This window comes from Dermochelys coriacea, chromosome 1 (assembly GCF_009764565.3).
Source record: "Dermochelys coriacea isolate rDerCor1 chromosome 1, rDerCor1.pri.v4, whole genome shotgun sequence".
In the NCBI taxonomy this organism is placed as follows: domain Eukaryota; kingdom Metazoa; phylum Chordata; order Testudines; family Dermochelyidae; genus Dermochelys; species Dermochelys coriacea.
Genome location: NC_050068.2, coordinates 141,589,339 through 141,602,989, shown reverse-complemented (window position 1 = coordinate 141,602,989; position 13,651 = coordinate 141,589,339). Strand labels below are relative to the sequence as shown.

Genomic DNA, 13,651 nt, shown 5'->3' with positions numbered 1-13,651 from the left:
TAAAGTGGGGGTGGGGGGGAAGGATACACTCCAGGAATTATTTTGGGGAAGGTTTAAGGCCTGTGTTATAGAGGTGGTCAGACTAGATGATCACAATAGTCCCTTCTGGCCTTGGAATCTACAAAACATAATAATAATCCTTACTTTTTCCTTTCTTTTTCTAGTATCCTGAACAAATCTTTGAAGTACTGGGGCGCACGGACAATCACGTTTTCTGAAGGACCTATATCGTTAAGGTGAGGGTAGAGTTTAGTGTCAATCACTTTCTTGATGTATCCCAGCCAGTCAAACTGAAAGGACAAAGAAAAGCTCAGTTAATACAGTTGACAAACAGAGAAGATCAGACATAATTGGCAGGGTTCAGTTTAATTACACAAAGGTTTTTGCTCATTTAAAAGTTAGAAAATATTTAATTTCATCATGGCAAATACTTTGGAACTTACAGACGCAGCTGTATTTAAAAAAACAGTTATACTAGAGAATACCTGTTTGTACTAATGTTCATTTAAAATGCTGTCCTTTGCACATTTGAAGCACCTTCAGTTGTAAATGGTTAGTTACATAGTCCAGACATTAGAGCAATTTTCCAGTTAACTTCCACCAACCTGAGGGATCATGGTGCTAAGTTCAGATAAGTTCATTTTATTGTACATAGTCTCACTGGTTCGATTCTCCTGTGGAATCATTATCTAGAGAATATAAATGAAAATAAATATATGTTTAAACATCCTTCTCTTACTTTGTTAATACCCATCATATTGTTTGTGAGAACTACCTCAGACTAGCTGCAAAAAAAAAAAAGTTCAAAGCAACAAATTGCCTCCCGATCCTCAAAGGAAAGTTAGCTATCCTAAACCACAAAATTAATTAATGTTATTTTAACTTATTACACTTCAGTACGTTATCCAGTATTTTTTCTTTTAAAACATTAGGCCAAATTTTCCTCCACTTACACCACATTAGATTACTAGTCACTCCATTCACATTTTAGCAGCAAAAGTGAGCCAGATTTAGTCCATTAATACTTCTTCACTCCGTCACCTCAGCTAGAAGTCCATTCCACCTCCTCAAAAGCATCTGGTCAAAATGAAATACTACCGGGAAAACTAGGCCCATTCATAAATTATGAGGATTATCCAGATTCCAAGGTTTCAGTTTGTCCATAATAAAAAAAATAGTCTAAGCACAAAGTTCAGATCCAGTTCAAAATGTCCTCAAAGTTCAAAGGTGTTAGGATTTCAGATGCTGGTTCCAGCTAATTCTAAGGTAATTTCTATACAATCAACTCCGTTTAAACTGGACAGAACACAGATGGCAAGACTCCAAACCAACCAAACTAATGGCAGTTTTCCGACCCAAACTCCCAAACCAAGTTTCTCTGGCTTTTGCTTAAGCCATATAGAAATTATGACTTTCCTCAGATATCTTAATTCCCTTCCCCCACTGCCCCTCACTTATGTCATCTTTTTCTTCCCCCACTCCTCACAGGCTCTACTCCATGAAATCTTCCCACTTTTTCCTGCTTAAACTTCCATTTTTCTCCGTGCCTACAGGTACCACCCCTCTCCAACCGCCATCTGACAAATCTTTAAACTCATCCTGCATGCTCTACTTTCTTTCCCCCACAAAATTCTCCTACTTGTGTGTAGTTCACAGTCACTCACACCTACCTGAAATCTTAGCTTCTCTCCTCTACACAAGTCCTGCTTCCAACATTCCTTCAAACTCTCTCTAAAAACTCCATCTCCTTTCTAATCACAGGATCTGTTCTCGGAAATATTTTCCCTCCATTCTTGCTACTTCTGTCCCTGAACAAGTCCTCCCCAGGTAAGTTCACTTAAAATGAATATAGGGCACACAGTATATATATAAATGCAAGAGATAAAAAGAGTTAATGTCTGTCTTGTAGTTACACAGGGATGTTTATACAACCAATTACATTCACTAGGGACTGGTTAACAATGAAAGCCATTGGACTCGGGTCTTTATTCATGTCTAGATTTTAGGGCATTTTTTTTTCTTGAACAGCAATAATTATCACTCTCAGTGTATTATGTTTCTCAGTGACTATTATTGACCCTGACAGCTCTTAGGGTCCATTTCATCTATGTGGCAACTTCACATGTGCACTAAATTCATGAATTAAAAGTCTGTATGGCTTTATCGAAGGGATTACTGCAGCCACAAGTGATGGCAAAGTCTGGAAAAAGTGCACCTATTTGCAGTGTCACTAAAGAGCTGAACAAACATGTATTGCTTTTCCAATCTAATGAGAGACAGTGAAGAATATGCTCATTACAATGAAGCAAGTTCTCTATGGCGCTGTCTTGAATAAAATAAAGCTGAATGCTTCATTTGATATGCTGCTTCCATCTTGGATCACCCCAAATTCTGCACAAAAAAAAAAATCTTTTAGGGCCATATGCTACTTTCTACTCTGTGAAAAGCAGCACCAGAAATCAGCACATCAAGACTAATAGTGTTTGTGTGTGAAAGGGGAGAGGGCTGGCTTTATAGCAGGCTACTCACTATACTTCCCCAACAAGTTTCTCCAATAGGTTTCAGGTTCCATATGTTAGGAGGTGATGGGATGGATGGATGGCTGCTCTCCACGGCATTGTCCAGAAACCATGAACTCCATGTACATTAATGTTGATGGGGCAGCCCTAATTTATAACAGTTCGTCACCACTGAACAAAACCGTTCCTGCTCAAAGGAGTTCACAGGAACCCTGACCAAAGGAGTTCACCGGAATGCTAGCAGGATGTGCAACGCCGGGGAGCAAAGTCCCTGCATGAGCCATGCTGGCTTGTGGGTCAGGGGGCAAGAAGCACAGGGCCACCACAAATGTTGCCTTTGCCTCCAAAAAGTTCCCAGAGTTCTAGGAGTTTTATGGGTAAAAAGCAAGTATAAATTCTATAGGAGTCAGGAGGGATCCATTTTCCTCCCATGGCCTCATTTTTCACGCAGATACAAATGGAATATTGATTGACTAAACACATCATTATGTAATTGAACAAACAAGAGCCCACATAATTCAGGTGGCCATAATGTTCTAAAAGACAACAAAATATTTCAACAGGAAAGCTAGACGTAAAACTGTTTGTAATAATACTTAAATGGTATTACTTCGACAATTACTTCAACTTTCCTCACAAGCATATGTTAATGATAATACATTGCCCAGCTGATTGCACTACAGGGGACACCTCTAACTAAAATAGCCTACATCAAAACTCAAACTAATAATTATTTTGCAGATTTAAAGGATGGACTATACTCCTATGGTTGGTTATTTCAGAACAGATTTCCGAGTTAACAGTTAACTAATGCAAAAGGCTTGCTTTGGGCTTTTCTTTTTCATATTTTCACTACTGTTTCTACCCCTCCACTTCACCTTTCAAGAAATGTTACAAAGTATATTAATATAAAATAATTGCACAAAGGAAAATGACTAATATAGTATTGTTTCAATTCATGCATTATTTTAGCAGTTAGTTACAATTACACATAAGAAAATTACTAACCTCAGCTATTTTAATTTCCAGTTTCAGAACTAACTTCATATCAGACTCTGCCCGTGAGGCATTAGCACCCAAAAGCACTGCAGTATCAATCATGAACTGCAAAAAGGCGTCTCTGTACTGAAGAGAAAGAAGAATGAAATGAGCATTGCAGTTACGTCTGAGGGTGGCTGTAGTAGTCAAAAGAAAAGTATTCTGCATTTTTAAATCATTGTTTCAAGTGGAAGATAAGCATTTTGTGAGACTGGTTTGATTCCACCACAGGAGAACCGGGGAAATAACTCCATAACAGGTACTGTGCTGACAGGATACCTCTTGTGGTTCACTGAATATAGCTTTCAAAACATACCAAATGGTGTTGGATTGAGACATACCTACAGATGTTAGAGCTCAGAGAGTTAGTATACACCAAACCAAGCTGTAAATCTACAGCACACTAGCATGCCATGCACTAACGGCCATGTAGACTAGAAGTTCACTATGGTGCTTTGACCTACTACTGTATCAAACAGCGTGCCGTAGCTGGGTCCACTTGGCCAGTTCATGGTAAGATAGTGTGCTGTAGATTTACACCCCTGCTTGCCATGCACTAAGTCTGTGTATAGACAAGCCTTTACAAAGGAATTGGTATGTATATTTATATAGAAAATACATTCCTAGAATGATCTCTCTGCAACAACTCACTCCCCTCCTCCAGTCTTGCACTGATCTTTTGGATGTCCTAGATACCTCTGATGTCTTGGAGGGCATCTGGTAGAATCTTATTGGCCAGCATTCAAGACAGGAATAAAATTATACTCCAATTAACTACATATTTCACCTTCTGGTAGACGTAGTTCACTGGAGAGACACCACCTGGCCAGAGGGATGCCACTGGACAACTCACTAGCTCCCCTGAGAGCTGGGAGGGGGAAGGAAAAGGGTCACAACTTGGATGAGGGCAATCGCTACAGCCCCATGAAGATTGTGGGGATATATTTGTTGAGTCTGGAGCTACAAGTGCTAGACATTGCATAATTTTCCATCATGCTTAGGGGAAAAGGTGTTGCAAGTACTAAATAATCACTGAACACTTTTGGACCTTGCAATCCCTACTCAACTGTGAGCATGAAGAGATTTGGAAGGGGCCATAGGAAGAAAAGAAACTGAAGATCTTGGAACCTGTTGAGGGCCTCCTCATTCTGGGATTAAATACATCTAAACGTATTTGACAATAATGATCTAAAATACCAGAACTTAATACAGTGTTGGTGCTTAAAGACATTAGACCATTCTACATGGTTTAATTGAACCAAGCCAAAACTTACTACAAGGTTCTGGTTTGGTTCAGAGGAAAAGCAGAGCTGAATTTTTTTTTATATTTTTTTCTAAAATGAAGAATACTCTGGATGAGAACAAGAGACGTGCAATTAACTGTAGTATAAACAAGCATAAATAGCAAACCACAGAGCCCAATCTCAATTTGGAGCTCAGCTAAAAAGAAAAAATTCATAGTGGGAAAACAATTTATCAAAGCCCAAATTACTAATACTTACAGATTTAGCTTCTGTGGTATTATCAAGGTAATCTTCCCGTGCTGTTAGAGACAGGGTTGCTTGGTCCAGCTGTTAAAATAAACAGGAAAAGTATACAATACTCCTTATATAGTCTCTATTACACACATACACACAATTAACAGCCACCAATAGGAATGGTATTTTTCTGGTGGTTAGAATAGGTGATATAGAGGCTAGTGGATCTGATTACCAGCTTGGGATAAACAACTGGCCATCCCCAAGAGTCCAGCTCTTCAGGACTCTAACACAAAAAAACTGTAACGTGTTCTTCAGCTAAGATTGTGGGGCTCTCTGGCCTGCAAGAGCTTAAGGCACTGACCTTAGCCCAGCGTAGGGTGGTCCGTAGGACTTTCCAGCTCTCTTGCAGCCATCTATTGCAGCCAGAGTGTGCATTCCAAGCCTTCTCCTGGTTCCAACCAGACTCATGAGGCTGGGGCCCTCAGTAATATCCCCTGACTCGGATCCATTAGCCCCAATCAGTAAACGTTGTCTAGCTGGGAAGATGATTCCCAGCACCTGCCTGCTGGGCTCTTCTTCAGACAGGCTGCTCCCCGGCTCCCCTGACCTTTAAAGGGGCATGCTGCCCTGTTACGCTGTCCTATAACACTAACGTACAATCAGTTGTGCAACACTGACAGATCCCACAGGAACTCTCACAGGCAGAAAACTTCAAAGTGCACTGCATGGCATTAACCATACTCGGACTGACCTCAACTCCATCATATTCAATAAAGCTTTAGAAGCCCCAAGAAATAAACAAACCACCACCTGCAATATAAATCAGATTGTCCTACTGTTGAAAAGATGGTGCTGAAACCTTTCAGAGAGATGTTATAGAGCACGTTTAGGGTTCACACTGATTTATATTTGTTCTGCAGGATAAAATAATCATGCCAGGATATTTCCATATTGCTGCAAGTCCTTCATCAGGTAAACGCCCTCTGAAGTCAATTTTTTTTTAAATTACTTCTGAAAACTCTCATTTTTCCCAAAGCACTCCATTGGCTCATGTTACACTGAGGTACGGACGCCCATTCTGAAGGCACAATCAACTTCAAAAACACTGAATAATATATTGATGAGGCCACCAAGAGCAGTGTGGTTGCTGCAAGATTACTACTCTAGAGAATTTTGTTTTTTAAAAATATGATGTGCTGAACAATGAACAAACATTAGATGTACATATATAGTTTTACACAGGCACATTTTTAGAAACAAAGAAACAAATAATATCAATATATCATATTTATATTTATTAAATTTGGTGGGAGGTTTAAATAGGTGAATTTTTTTTAGAATTTGAAATAAATAAAAACAACTGGAGTGTCATTTCTATGTCACCGGCTATTTGAAAGCGTTTGTAACATATCTTATACAGAATAATACAAATTATTCATAGAAATCACTCCCTCAAGTGGAACTTAGAAAGACTCCTCTAGTTGTTTAAAAGCACACAGCAATGATACTCAACAGCTTTATGATTTCTGATAAACAATATCACTGTACTATTTCTCAACATGTCCAAGTGAAAAGAAGGTATCTACAACAGCAATAGTGGACCTTTGATGATTTTGCTTGTTTTAAGTAATCATCCAATGATTTAAATGCTTATCTGAACTTAGCCAAACCTTTTTGGTCTAGAAATCAGGTTTGAGGTCTTGGAAGAACAGAATTTCTTCCAAATTTTTTTATACTTGGCTGCTCTAGGACTGGAAATATATTCTAGTTGAAACCAAGAAGTGCAAAGATGTGAGAAACACCAAAAGCAAAGGGAAGCTAACCAATTTCTTTAGCCCTCAGAAAAAGGTTCAGGTTGGATTTTGAGTAGTTTTTTTTTTTTAATCTGAACCACATTGCTCATGAACCTGTTATACTGAAAGAGAAAGCCTAAGAATGTTAAAATCTCTCTCTTATGGTAAATAGATTTAAATACTTCATTACACCTCTACCCTCCTGGGAATTAATTAAAACATTTAGTTACTAAGCAGAATATTGGCAGAGGCACTCTGCAAATCGAGCTTCTAATCAAATTAGCAATGAGCAGTCATTCAGAATGTGCAGTTGTTCAGTTACTTATGTACTTAAATACTACTATTCAGATTCAGTGGATACACTAGTAGGTATAATCCATCACTAGGAGACTAGCAAAAGGATCTGTCCCAACCAACAATTTATGTGGGTGAGCTGGGTTACCTAAATAGCTTCTTGGAAAATACTTCCTATACTGATTCTAGTCTTTTACCCATTAGAAAAAGACCTTTGGCCAAAATATTCCTGCCAGGATCTGAACATCATTCAAGTAGTCTGTACATGGGAATCCACTAATGAAAACAAGGAAGTGGCTCGCTCGTTAACTTGATTTACTATTGACTCAATGAGTAATGGAAAGAATCTCTTTAAGGGAATGTTAGAAATATAAAAATGTATGTCAGTTGCATATCCCTGACCTGTTTTTGAAAACTGTGACCCAAAATCAATAACAAATCTAGTATCAGAAAAGTTAAGTTCCACAATATCCCTATGCAATCTATGTAGTGCCCAGAAGGCAACTTTTATATAAGGATCACCCATTTTATTTCACTGTTGTGACTGGTCACTTTCCACTTTGCCTTTAACTCTCTTTAGCACAGACATACAATCTCATTGCTGGTAACTGGTGGGTTGGGTCATATAGTTTAGGGTTGTTTTTTTCTCTCCTTAAAAAGCAACAAAAATTTGGACCAAGTCTCACATGTTAACCCAGTTGACAACCTGCCTACCTAAATTCTACCTGTCCTGGTGACAACCTGCCTCCCTAAATTCCCTCTGAAGTTTCAATAGGATACAGCTAGGTAACATTTTAAATCATTTGCTGCCCTAAATTGTTGTGTAGTGTTAGCATGCACTACTAACCTGCAGTCATGTTACGCTGCAGAAGTGATTGCATTTCACTGAAAGGTTAAGTGACTCCTGTATTTAAAGCATGAATGAGTTTGGGGATCATATGAAATGAATGATGACATATCAATATAAGACAACATATTAGTGCCACCAATTAAGTGTCTAACAAAGTGGAAAATCCCAAATTTGTAATACTTGCAAATGATACACCATCTTTTATCTTCACAGAAAAAAAATTCCTCATCATACAACTGATGCTTCATATTTAGGACACAAAAACCAGCAAGAATCAGATTCTGACCTCATTTGCATATCCACATTGATCTTGGATATTGATTCATCAGGAATGTATTTTACTCACAATGCTGCCTTATTTAGGAATAAAATATCCTAGCTACACAAGTTTTTTACCTGTGATAGTGTAGCATTTGGTACCTAGTGGCTTCTAAATTCCCATATATGGGTGATCATGTATATATGCAAGCCACTGGGTACTAACGGGCTACAGCTGAACTTAAATTAGCACAGTATTGAACTTATTTTTTTAAATGGATCACATAGCTATGACAAGTAGCATATTAGAAATGTTATACTGTACCTTTAAGATGTGTTTATTGGAGGTTTTGTCATCAGGAGCCACATACAAACGGATGAAGACCGAGTTACTATACTGGCCACGAAAAGTTGCAAGGGTCTGGAGCATGTTGAACTTCCTTTCTGACCATTGTCCTTCAGGTCCAATATTAGATTCCAGCACAGGCCAACGGAACAGTGAATTCTTCAGTATATTTAATAGTGGCTTTGCATCAACTTTTTCAATTTTATCTTAAATGGCAAGATGTACCAACAGTTAAGTTTCAGACAATCCAAATCCAGTAGTGGGTATAAAGTCATGCCAATGAGATAGAAATGTTTATAGACTGATCAATTTCTAGGCAAGACTAAACAGAATAGCTCAAACTTAATGCCTGGGGTGGTCTTTTGCTGAAAAAATGCCTCTGAAAATAAGAGTATACGACTCCTTTATCACAGTTTATCCAAATCAAGCATTGATAACCTGGGCAAGGAGAAACTTGCATTGCATTCAGCTGCTCTGTGCCTATCCTTGGAATGTAAACCTCTCTATACTCTAATTCTCCAGTATGTTCATCATAGCCAATGGAAGAAATGTTTCAGATAAATAATACACAGTGATGATCTAGGTCAGATTTAAAATATAAAGTAAGAATCGGCTTAGGTACTACAGTGACCAACTCTGTGGAAAACCCAAAGACTGATAGAAATGTCATTTGTTGTTTAAGAAAATGGGATGAAAAACTACACTTGCCTTTTAAATAATGGTTGTGGTCTAACAGGAAATGAAATAACATGCAGTGACAAAATCCCGCTGGAGACTGCTCAACAACTGGCATAGGAGTTTGACTGGGTCAGAGGAATACTTGCTATTTGCAAACAAAATTGAGAGGGAATGGGAGTGGCCAGAGAGAGAATACAATGGAGTGTGCAACAGAAAACACATTTTGTCAGTCAGCTTCACAGCATGTTGGAGCATCAAAAAAGAAATACTCCATAAAATGGGGGGTGAACAAATTCTAAAAAAAAATTCTGAGAGAACGACAGAGGAACACGTTGAGGAACCAAGTCTACCAGGTTTGATCCCCCACACCCCACAAGGAACTGACTCAAGAGATTCAAACTGCATAAATATAGTATCTTGTGCCTTTGTATATTCAGAGGCACATTGCCTGACTTTACCGACAAAATAAGACACTGAACTTGTAACTGGATCCCTGTGAGTGGATCTTTGCATTTGCTTGGAGCTTCACCGAGTTCAGTGAGTACAAATGTCAGCCTGCATAGGTACAACTGCAGGGACTAGGCCTAAGCTTTTACTGCTTTCTTCTGTTAGCATGGCAGAGCCTAATACGGGTAATATACAGCCCTCCCATGCCCCCAGACAAAATCAAGTTACTTACTCTCATTCATACATGATGAGTAAAGGATTTTGGCTTTCTGTACAGCTTCACTGTCCCGTCTCTTGCTGATAGGTTTCTGTAGCAGTGCTGTGAACATACACAGTAAAATAAGTTTCTCCCAGGCCTTGGAAAATGCAGGGTTTGGTTTGGTTTTTAAATCATGCCTCTAGTTGGAAAATGTATCATTGTGGGATGACTTCATGGTCTAAATACCACTCATCTCCTCAAAACAATAGTTTTAAATCCTGGCTGGGTTGTCTCAAACCTTACCCCTTCCAGGGTACTTAAACTGAGTTACTCTAAAGAGTTGGGAGGAGAGAGAGCCAATAAGGAGGAGACTTTCATATGACTTTAAAACCCAAGCTTTAAGGTACAATTTTTTAAAAACTGCATTATGAAATGAAAATCATTGCACAATAAGCTCATCCTTTGTCTTTTAAGGCAGGGTCGGGGAGGATAGAGCTTGCAAGCAGCTGAACAAGTCTTTTCATTCCAGGGCCAATTCTGTCCTATACCACTATTACCAGGGCCACCTTTTCATTTTTTGGCCACTGCCTTTTCCAATAATTTACCATACCATTGTCCCCATTGTTGTCTCATATAGGAAGGGCACAAGAGTGAAGCTTGGCGATGACAGTCAATTCCATGCTGAAGGAATGGGGTAGCTTTCTCTCTACCAGGGACAGTACTAGAGACTATGAGGATGAGTGCCCATAATGGTCACTGTCTTCAGTAAGTGCTTAAGGAACTAAGCATTTTGCAGGAAGCACTCAGCACCTTGAAGGATCTGCCATAAAGAATATTACAAATATGACTCACATCTACCCATTTGAGGAGCAAAAATCTACACACAGAAAAAAATTGCAGAAGACAACAAAAATTCTCCTGCCAGCTACACTAATGCATGATGTAGCAGAGTACTGCAGGTGAAGTTCTGTATTAATACCTTGACAACAGTGTGGCTGTCATCAGTTTTGAGTGGCTAAAATTGTCTTATTATAACGGAATAAATACCAAAAATAACAGAACAACAACAAAATTGGTTGGTTGGTTTTTAAAGACATTTTTAACATGATAATGCTATTTTAGTTTCAGATAATCTCCCCCAGTCTACTGCAGGGCACAATTCCTGATAGATTTTATTTCAAATCTCAATCTTATCAATATTTCTGAGCTTCATAAACACAGTCACGAACATATCTCTACCAGAAGGCTCATGAGCAAAGTTCTCCATGGAAGTAGCTCAATCACTTTATTTTTTAAACAGGATTATCAGATCCATCCAAGCTTTAAATATGAAATTTTAAAGGAAACTGTGATTCAGATCTCAATAAATCTAAAAGTGAAAAATAGCCTGCTACTAAAGCCAATGCAATCATTTCTGTTTCTTGCCAGAGAGTTGCAACAGTCATGAAAATTGGAAGCTAACAACGTTGGATAGCTAAAGAGGAGGAGGAGGAAGAGGGGAAGACCATAAGCTAAAATAAAATAAAACCAACTCTAGAACTACACTAACATAAAATCCTATTAAAATCAGACCCGGTGCTTTCCACAGAATAACTTTTTTTTTTTTTTTTACACTTACTACAGGAAGCAGCTGTAACTCTCATTACATTACACCAAAGAATGACAGAGAGCAAGACACTTCCAATTTGCTTAGAAAAAAATAAAAATTTTGCAAAGAATATGCTGGATTCAGTCTGTGAAATATGAGAAGCTCAGTTTTCAAAAATGGGAATCTTAACAAGATGGTTAAATCCTGCATTTTGATCCTCAAATTAGTTCTTCTGGGTATAAACACTCTTTACAGCAGACATGTGACCTAGCCTCAAAGTTCAGATTTGGATCCAAACTGCCCCTTAGTTTAAGAGGATTCTAATCTGGTGTTCTGGTTCAGGCCTCTCCCTCTCTGCTTTTAATATACTGAGGTGCTAATGCGAATATTCAAATGAACAATTTGGACATCCTTCTATTTAAACTGCCATGTGTGAAAACTTTCAAGTACTAAAATTCTCTTTGCTACCACATACTTGAGGAAGAGTGAGGAAAGAGGAGGAGGAATGGGTCTCTTTATATCTATATCTACGTACACACATATTATAGGAGGAGCTGGTAGCAACCTCTATATTTAGCCATACGAAGGATTCTTGCAACCACTCCTGTGAGAAACTCTCACACCATTGTTTGCAGCAGGCCTTTGATGTTGGGCAGGTGGAACGTGCTCGGGCTAAAGAAGCGCTTTTTCATTGTCTCAAGAAATTCTGTTCATTTTTTGCTGAGGTATAATAAACTGTTAAAAATTCCCATTTCTCTTCTCTTGCTTGTGTTCCTCAGGAAAAATGTTGGCAGATTGCCAGAATAATAACTGCACGCAAAAATTCTAAGGCCAAGCTCATGTCGGCACCAAAGTAGCAGCAACAGGAATATCTGGGAGCCAGAGCAGCTGTAGTGGGCTACGCAAGGGTCCCCCCATCCCCAGACCAGGCACATGGGCCCAGTGGCCTCAGCCCTCTTCTGAGAGTTCCAACATGGAGCAAGGTTTCACCACCCCACACTGAAACCTCTCTACTTAGGTTGAACACCTGTTCCCTAGCAGCCATCCCCCTGTCCCTCTGAGGAGATGGAGTTGCAGCTCCTCTAACTTCCAAAGGTGGGGAATAGGAAGCAAAACAGAGAAACTACGCACAAGATTAACCACCGTCCGAACCCACCACATAGTCCATCCCACCCTCTGTGGGCACCAAGTGGGGCAGGAGCTATGCCAATTCCTAGTGGGGGGCTACAGAAAGAGGGAAGAGAGCCAAGCCAGGCTGGGATCCTCCTTCACAACCTAGCACCTACACCCAATGGTCCACCTTCTGGGATAACAGCCTTCTGCTGCTTACAGCCCATGTAGTTAGTCCTGAAGATCCAGTGGCTGCAATTTGTACCGCAGTGTTAACGGTTCAGAGTCAAAACTATGATGATGGCAGAGGGATGGTTACAGTCACACATGATAGAACCTTTTTCCTTTTAAAACACCCTAGAAAATTACATAGTCCTCTATTACTTTTTCCACAAGATGCTTGCTTCATTCAGTGCACAGGATGTACAAGGGGGCAGAAGTAAGGCAGCACAGGCAACTGTAAGCCTGGCATCTCCTGCCTTTCAAGTGCTTGACTTCGCAACCTAAATAATGTTCTTTTAATACAGATTTTTTAATATTACTCGTGTGCGTGTTTTATCTTCGTATTTCGGTTTGTGAAAACATAGCTTCCTTTTATCCCTAAAGAGAGGGTTAGCCCTCCAAGGATCCCTTTCAAAAAATAAATCATAACAACAAATTTACTGTATGAAAACACAACTAATTTCAAAACTTTTAGACTCTGCACAGTCCATCTAATCAAAGAATGTGCCATCTGAAGCTGTGGAGATGCACAATACCATTCCGTATTGTCTCCTGTTCTCTTTAACATGGGCATGCTTCCTCTTCTCTTGGTTACTTGCCAATATAACCTAAACCCACTAGTGCCTGGTCTACGTGTCACTATCAGAGTTCATGTGTAATCCAGCCTGCTGCTAGCCACTACTGATAATTTGATTCCCAAGGTTGTTGAAAGTGACGAGAAAAGGGGGTCTGAGACATGGAGGAAGTGAGGGGGTAAAACTGATAAAAGAAGTAGAGACCTAAGAGGAGGGTTGGAGAGGTTAAAATTAACAAAAAGGAGAAATGACA

At 39.3% G+C, this 13,651-nt stretch overlaps 1 protein-coding gene across 5 annotated transcripts in view; it reads right to left on the bottom strand.

The window, feature by feature from the left end:
- Positions 1 to 13,651, bottom strand: part of PHEX (phosphate regulating endopeptidase homolog X-linked) — a 140,559-nt gene that overhangs the window by 87,922 nt on the left and 38,986 nt on the right. For all 5 annotated transcript variants that reach the window (XM_038397218.2, XM_038397225.2, XM_038397240.2 and 2 more), the window contains 6 exons: positions 9,937 to 10,023; positions 8,559 to 8,785; positions 5,060 to 5,128; positions 3,528 to 3,644; positions 606 to 689; positions 145 to 290 (listed from right to left, as the gene is read on the bottom strand). In XM_038397218.2, coding sequence (XP_038253146.1) covers positions 145 to 290; positions 606 to 689; positions 3,528 to 3,644; positions 5,060 to 5,128; positions 8,559 to 8,785; positions 9,937 to 10,023 — 730 coding nt within the window. The remainder of the gene's footprint in view (positions 1 to 144; positions 291 to 605; positions 690 to 3,527; positions 3,645 to 5,059; positions 5,129 to 8,558; positions 8,786 to 9,936; positions 10,024 to 13,651) is intronic.